Genomic DNA, 7,860 nt, shown 5'->3' on the forward strand with positions numbered 1-7,860 from the left:
AAAACCATAATTCAAAAAGAGTCATGTACCAAAATGTTCATTGCAGCTCTATTTACAATAGCCCGGATATGGAAACAACCTAAGTGTCCATCATCAGATGAATGGATAAAGAAGATGCGGCACATATACACAATGGAATATTACTCAGCCATAAAAAGAAATGAAATTGAGTTACTTGTAACGAGGTGGAAGGACCTAGAGTCTGTCATACAGAGCGAAGTAAGTCAGAAAGAGAAAGACAAATACCATATGCTAACACATATATATGGATTTTAAGGGGAAAAAATGTCATGAAGAACCTAGGGGTAAGACAGGAATAAAGACGCAGACCTACTGGAGAACGGACTTGAGGATATGGGGAGGGGGAAGGGTGAGCTTTGACAGGGCGAGAGAGAGTCATGGACATATACACACTAACAAACGTAGTAAGGTAGATAGCTAGGGGGAAGCAGCCGCAAGGCACAGGGATATTAGCTCGGTGCTTTGTGACAGCCTGGTGGGGTGGGATAGGGAGAGTGGGAGGGAGGGAGACGCAAGAGGGAAGACATATGGGAACATATGTATACGTATAACTGATTCACTTTGTTATAAAGCAGAAACTAACACACCATTGTAAAGCAATTATACCCCAATAAAGATGTTAAAAAAATAAAAAGAAGATGTGGCACATATACACAATGGAATATTACTCAGCCATAAAAAGAAATGAAATTGAGTTATTTGTAACGAGGTGGAAGGACCTAGAGTCTGTCATACAGAGCGAAGTAAGTCAGAAAGAGAAAGACAAATACCATATGTTAACACATATATATGGATTTTAAGGGAAAAAAATGTCATGAAGAACCTAGGGCTAAGACAGGAATAAAGACACAGACCTACTAGAGAATGGACTTGAGGATATGGGGAGGGGGAAGGGTAAGCTGTGACAAAGCGCGAGAGTGGCATGGACATATATACACTACCAAACGTAAAATAGATAGCTAGTGGGAAGAAGCCGCGTAGCACAGGGAGATCAGCTCGGTGCTTTGTGACCACCTAGAGGGGTGGGATAGGGAGGGTGGGAGACACAAAAGGGAAGAGATATGGGAACATATGTATATGTATTACTGATTCACTTTGTTATAAAGCAGAAACTAACACACCATTGTAAAGCAATTCTACTCCAATAAAGATGTAAAAAAATTTTTTTTGGAATGTTCTTTTTTAGAATGGCATCCTAATTTAGTGGCTCCCCTGTCTTCCCCTACTCTTCTGAGAATACTGATGAGTGTTTTATAGTTTTTTCCTGCTCTGAGTACTGCCTTTATTTCTCCAAGTTCCTTTTCCATTTGCTTTTTCTGTGTCTTTGTCTTTCATGATAAGAGATGTTCGTCAAATGTCCGGAGATCCTTGGATATCCACTCATATTTAACAGTGGGTCCCAAAAAGCCTGTTGGAAGGTCCATGAGCAGCAGTAACCTTCATTGCGTGGTGATCAGGTAGGGAACCAGATTTTATGCTGGAAAAGCCCCAAACATGAGTAACTGTAGGTACCTACTCTTGCGTCTTTCTGTTTCCTCAGAGAGGAATGTTCTAATCTCCAGCTGGGGCTGGGGGCTGCGAGGGGGTAGGTTCTAAGCCTAAGGCTTAGAGGCTAAGAATTCCAAGGCTTTCTCAGAGTCTCACTGCTTAGTGGGTCCTGTGTTCCATAAGGTACCCCTTAACCCCTTTTTCAGCTGTGGCTAGTTCCAGCACTTCTCTGGTTCACCCTCTCTTTACAGTAAACCTCCCACCTTCTGTGGGGGGTGGAGGAGAAGTGGAAACTTGGTGGCATGGGCTGGAGAAGGGATTTGGAGTCTAATTTCTCCTGTGACACACCTTCAAACAATCCTCTTGTTTTTCAGCCATACTCCTGCCATCGGCGGTATGTGGTGTCTCAAATTCCTTAGCCTTTCTTGGGGGTCCCCGGCACAAATCCTCACAGAGTAGGGAACACAGAAACCTCATCAGTGTATGAGTGAGAATCGATCAGGCTGTGCTGTGGCAACAAACCACCCCAAATCCCCAAGGCTTAAAACAACAAAGGTTGCTTCCTCTCTCACACTACATGTCCACAGGGGCAGGAGAGAGCCCGGCTCATCATGGTCACTTGGGACCCACATGGACAGAGGCTCTGCCATCCTGTGACACCGCCATCTTAACCTGAGGCTTCAGGGGAAGAAGGTGCTCTGAGCTGCTCCTGCCTAGAAGCAACATCACATTTCACTGCTCCCGTTTCCCTGGCCTTGTCTTGCTCCTAGGGTATGAGGAGGTGCAGTGCAGTCATCCTTGGGCTTGAAAGCAGAGGACAACTGGCAATGTGGGGGAGGGGCACTAATGTCTACCACAGCCAGTCACCACTATGGTGTTCCAAAATTTTGTTGTTCTCATCTGCTGCTGTTTCCTCTGTCTCCTGGTGATTGTGGCTTTACGTATTTTTATTATTTTACTGTCATTTTAGTGTAGCTTTTTTTCCCGAATTTTATTTATTTTTAAACAGCAGGTTCTTGTTAGTTATCCATTTTATACATATTAGTGTATGTATGTTTAGTGTAGCTTTAAGAGGGAGCAGTGATAAAGACCAATTCAAACTGTGCAACACACCACTCCAAGTAGCCAAAACCCTCCCATTACGCTGTGTGCTTGCTCCCATCCATCCCTGATTCCACCCCCACTCTGTTCTCTACTCAGAGTGAGTTTGTTGCCTAAAGAGAGACGGGTAGGCTGCGGAACTTCTCAGAACTGGTCATTCATTAACAATACTTTTCAAGAAGGGGGCTGGGTGGTAGTTTTCAAACATGTATCTAGAAAAGAGCCTTTACTAGAAGCAAAGCATTTATAAATACTTTTTTTCAGAAAACAATTATATTCACTCACTGCTGAGCATCTAGTCTACGTTCAGTAAGTCCTTGCTAACGAGCAATCCTATTTTCGCATTCTGTAGGATTCACTTGCAAACAGATGCCAGTTTCCTCCAAATATGAGAAAAATGCTAAAGATCCGAGTGAATTAAAAGTAGTGTTTAGAACTAACAAACGTAAGGTAGATAGCTAGCGGGAAGCAGCCGCATGGCACAGGGATATCGGCTCGGTGCTTTGTGACCGCCTAGAGGGGTGGGATAGGGAGGGTGGGAGGGAGGGAGACACAAGAGGGAAGAGATATGGGAACATATGTATATGTATAACTGATTCACTTTGTTATAAAGCAGAAACTAACACACCATTGTAAAGCAATTATACCCCAATAAAGATGCTTTTTTTTTTTTAAAAAAAGTAGTGTTTAGAGCAGATTTAGCTATCAGCAGATACCTCTGGCACGTAGTAGTACAGATGGTTTTTATTACCATCTATTTGCATCACTGTAGTTTCTGATGTTGCTATTTTGAGAATGCGCTGCTTCTGTAACAAGAATTCCAGGGCCCCTTTTCCAGGCCAGTTGACCAAAACCACAGTGGGAGAGCCCCTTCCATGAAATCACACCTGTGGTTTACGTCTAGGTCTCGAGTTAGCTAGGTCTCTAATCCACAGAGCTAACATGGGGAAACTACCCAGATGATACTTGTCCTTTAAATCAGTGGTTCTTAATTTTTTACATACTCAAGAATCACAGGGAGAATTTACAAAACGAAAACAAACCTAATGAACAAACCCCCAGATCACTGGACCCCATCTTAGTCTGGTTTGGAAAAGAAAGGTAGTAATTTGTATTTTTAACAAGTACCTTCCAGAAAGACCTCAGGCCACGTGGCTTTTAATAGGGCTTTTCCATTTTCTACAACAGTATACACGGAATGAGCATTCAGTAAATATTTCTTGATGCTGAGGAAGAAATCCACAGAATGTATGTATTTCCCCCATGATACCATCAAAGAGGTAGCAAATGAAGGTCTTTCCTATAAATGTGGCATGACCGATGAAATGCAACCCACAAATTCAAATGGCTTAAAGACAACTGGTGGAATATTTTAAAGCACAGGTCTTGGGGTTTGCTTTGTATTAACTATTCATAACCCAGAAAGCCCTTCTAACCAATTTCTTACTGTCAAGTTGAATTTCTGACTGGATGGGTTTCTAAAGCATCACCCAATATTCTGGAATCAATTCTACCTCCTGAATGAAACATCTTGCAAGAGGGTTAAGCTGTTTTCCTAGTTCAAATGGATAAAAGTAAGCCCCCAGCCCTAGTGGAGGCTGGGTGATGGGCTCATCGTGAGGCTGCAGGGACCAGGTGGTTAAGCTAGTAGTTTCATGGAGCTGGTGCAGGTGAGAGAGCTGAAGGAAGAGGCCAGCATCTGGACCGAATGCTCCTGCATCTTTTTCTCGGATGGCTTTCCAAGTTTCTAAAAAGGGTGTAGAACCCGGCCTCTTGACAGCTCCCTACTTTTAAAAACCTGCTCCATTTCCACTACATTTGCAAAATACTTGCTGCACTCCATCCCTCCAAGCCAGAGGGAACCTGGAGACAGCGGGAGGTCACCGACAATTCTGCACGTGAGTGCACCTATTTTTAACTGTTTGACTGTGAAGCCTGGGAAGCAGAGGGAAACACCAAGCATGCTAAACTAACTGACCCAATGTCGCCCCCTGGCTGGGAGGATGCAGATCCCTTCCCAACCCATTTCCAACCTTGCCTTAAAGGTGCCAGCGATTTAATCAGCTAACAGCCAGTGCTGACTGTTACTAAAAGAGCAGGCGACTGGTACCTTTCTGACCCGCATAGCCCTTTACCTATTTAAGTAAAATGAACAAACAGCTTCCAATAATTGTTTCTCACTCCAAACGATATACCGAGAAATAGGCTGTTGCAATCATAAAATGCAGAATTAAATGAAACCGAATTTAACCACTTGACCCTTCTTTTACTCCAAGCTCGCATTTTAAATGAAAGTGCTTAAAAAAAATGAAAGTGCTTAAAAATTATTCAAGAGAATGGAAAAGTGAGAGTCAGAGGAGAAAGAGAATCTTTAGAGCCAGGTAGTGGGGGTAAAGGTTAGCCTTCTTGATTTATTTTGAATAGACTGTGGTGACACTCAAGCTTGCCGAGTTATCAAATTTCTTAGGTATTTCAAACACAGAAAATAAAATGCAGACAGGGCAGCAATAGCTTTCTGTAGCTCTTCACAAGAAAGTGTATTTCAGTTCAAAAACATGTCTTTTGTGAGGTGAGAAGGACACTCTGGTACCACCAGAGATGAAAACTAAGCCCTTCCTGAAAGTCACAGTGAAAAAACTGCAGACACCCCCGAAAGGCAGAAGGATTTCCTTGATTTCCTCCGAAGAGGCCACACTATCCATCCCAAACTTTTAAGGGTTGCTTTAAGGCAGTAGTTCTCAAATTATGGTCCTGGGACCAGCAGCATTAACATCACCTGGGAACTTATTAGTGACAACGTTGAGTTTCACCTGAGCCCTGAGATCCTGGAAAACAGCAAAGGTTAAGGGCTCCCCTCCCCTCGTTTTGTGTTCTGGAAATGGCTTAGGCAAAGAACCTACCTTCCCATTAGACTTGAGTAGCTCACAGGTGCTCCCTTGTTTACCTATGACAAGGCCAGACACAGACCCTCCAAATTTACATTCTTTGCCTGACAAATGGTTAGCTGAACTGGTGATTAATCAAGACAAAATGCTTATTAACCAGCCTTTGATGAAGCTCCTCGCCTTCTTCCAGGTCCCTGAACTTTGGCCAGCTTACCACCCCTACTCAACAGCTCCTCCTGGGAATAGGCTGATGTCAGGTTAAAACACTCTTTCATGGGCAATGCGTTCAAGCCGTGCTTCATCCCACTTCCTCACACCTTGTTCTTCCAAGCCTTGTTTACTCCTCCCTCCAAAAGAACCCCCTTTGTGCCTAACTCTAGAGACGCTTGCAGATCTTACAGAGGTTCTGCTACTGCAACAGTCCCCCTTCCCCTGTTACAATAGGACCTTTCCCCTTTGCAATAATGCTTTCCAATAAAGTCTCTCCTTACTCAATCCAGACCTGTTTTTTCATTTGACGTTAGAAATACAAACTCTCAGGCCCCGCCCCATACCTTCTAAGTGGGAAACTAGGGGATGGAAAGCGGTGCGCCTGGAAATCAATTTCTGAACAAGTGCTCCAGGAACAGTTTGAGAACCACTGATTTACGGCAACTTCTCAACACTTAACTCCCTCCCACCTGTGTCTCACTCAGGCGCGCTTAAGCACAAGCTGTTTCTGAGCATCCCCACAGATCGTTTCTCTCATCAAGTAATTTCCCAATGACAAACGATGCCACCGAGCGCCCGTCTCCCCTCCTGGCCGCGCGTGGAGCTGAGCGGGCCTGAACCCGCACACACTTACATCTCCATCCACCGGCCTCTGGTCGTCACAATCCCTGGTGGGACTAATGTCCTGGCGCATGACCCAGATGGGCTCTTTGGGCTCGTCGGGGGTATAAGGCGAGCGTATGGTCCTGGTTTTCACCTCCTCGATGGCCTCCTTGATGTCCTTGATGGCCAGCGAGATGGCATCCCTCTTCTCCTTGCTGTACCGCTGCACCGCCTCGCTGCCAGCCGCCCTCTGCTGCCCCGCCGGCGCCTGTAGCCCGGGGCTGTCCGGGCGGCCCCCGCCCGGGGTGGGGGCGCGCTCCAGGTCCTGCTCGGCCTCAGGCATGTCCTCGGCCGCCTTGTCGAGGCTCTGCGAGCTCATGCTCTGCTTGACCTCGGCCACGATCTGGTCGATGTCCTCTTCCTGCTCGTAGCTGTCCATGCGCGGGTAGGGCGCGAACTCGGCCTCCTTCTCGGGGCTGTCGGACTCGCCGTCGGAGCGCTCGTCGTAGTGGTGCAGCCGCGCGCCCAGGGCCTCCTGGCGGTAGGCGGCCGCCTCGTCTCGCTCCTGCTCGTACAGCCGCAGGCCGTCGCGCGCGTCCAGCTCGGGTGCGTCCCCGATTTCCTCGTACACGTGCTCCTGGAGGCCCCCGTAGTCTGCGTAGGGCTCGGCATAGGGCTCGTCCTCGCCGCGGTGGAAGAGCCGGTGCGTGTAGACGTAGCCCGAGTAGGCAGCGTTCATGGCCTCCTCGTGCTCCAGCGAGTGGAAGTGCAAGTGGTTGGGCAGCGCGCGGCGGTGCGTGGCCTCGGCGTGCTCGGCCTCCGCCTGCTCCGTGTACTCCTCGGCCTCGGGCCGGTACTGCACTGCGTACGCGCTCTCGTCCTCGGGGTCCTGCGCGCGCTCGGCGTCGTAGCCCTCGCGCGCTGCGGCAATCACGTCGCCCTCGGCCGTGTCCGTGTGGTTGTGGAAGCCGCTCTCCGTGCTGGCGGAGCGCGCCAGGCACTCCCCGCGCTCCTCCTCCTCCTGCTGCTGCTGCTGCTGCGGCCCGGGCTGGGCGCGGAGGTCCTCGACGGCGCGCCCGCGCAGGGGGCGGCCCGCATGGTGCTGCTGCTCCTCCTCCACCTCCGGGTGCTCCAAGTCGGCCTCCACCGACTCGTTCACCTCCCCGCCTGCCGCCTCGTCCGTCACCTCCACCTCCGCGGCCGCCTCCAAGTGGTTCATGGTGGGCGTCGGCGACGGCTGGGAGAGGGGCTGGGCCGGCTCACTGCGCTCTCATTCTGCTCCACCCGGCTGGAAAAACAAGAAGGGGGGAGGGGCTATTACGTGGTTCAGACTGTAGGCGGGAGCTGAGTACCAAGATACCATAAAAACAGCTGTTATTGATCCCATCTGAATCTCGGTCACTTCAAAAGTGATTGCAAATTTAAGCTCAGCCTGAGAGCACATAGTTCATCTTCTTCGTAGCACGTGTCGTAATTTGTAATTACATATCTCCTTGTGTAATTGCTTACTGGCTTTCTCCCTTCCCCACCCCTCAGACTGAGAGCCTCTTGA

The 7,860-nt window shown here is 48.2% G+C and overlaps 1 protein-coding gene across 1 annotated transcript in view; it reads right to left on the reverse strand.

Annotated features, from left to right (window-relative positions):
* The window catches only part of APBA1 (amyloid beta precursor protein binding family A member 1), a 78,292-nt gene extending 70,765 nt beyond the window's left edge, over nucleotides 1-7,527 (reverse strand). Inside the window, exon 1 of the mRNA XM_065878760.1 lies at nucleotides 6,340-7,527. Within this exon, the coding sequence (XP_065734832.1) occupies nucleotides 6,340-7,527 (1,188 nt within the window). The remainder of the gene's footprint in view (nucleotides 1-6,339) is intronic.
* Between the last annotated feature and the right edge of the window lie 333 nt (nucleotides 7,528-7,860).

The sequence above is a fragment of the Phocoena phocoena genome, chromosome 6 (assembly GCF_963924675.1).
Source record: "Phocoena phocoena chromosome 6, mPhoPho1.1, whole genome shotgun sequence".
Classification (NCBI taxonomy): Eukaryota; Metazoa; Chordata; class Mammalia; order Artiodactyla; family Phocoenidae; genus Phocoena; species Phocoena phocoena.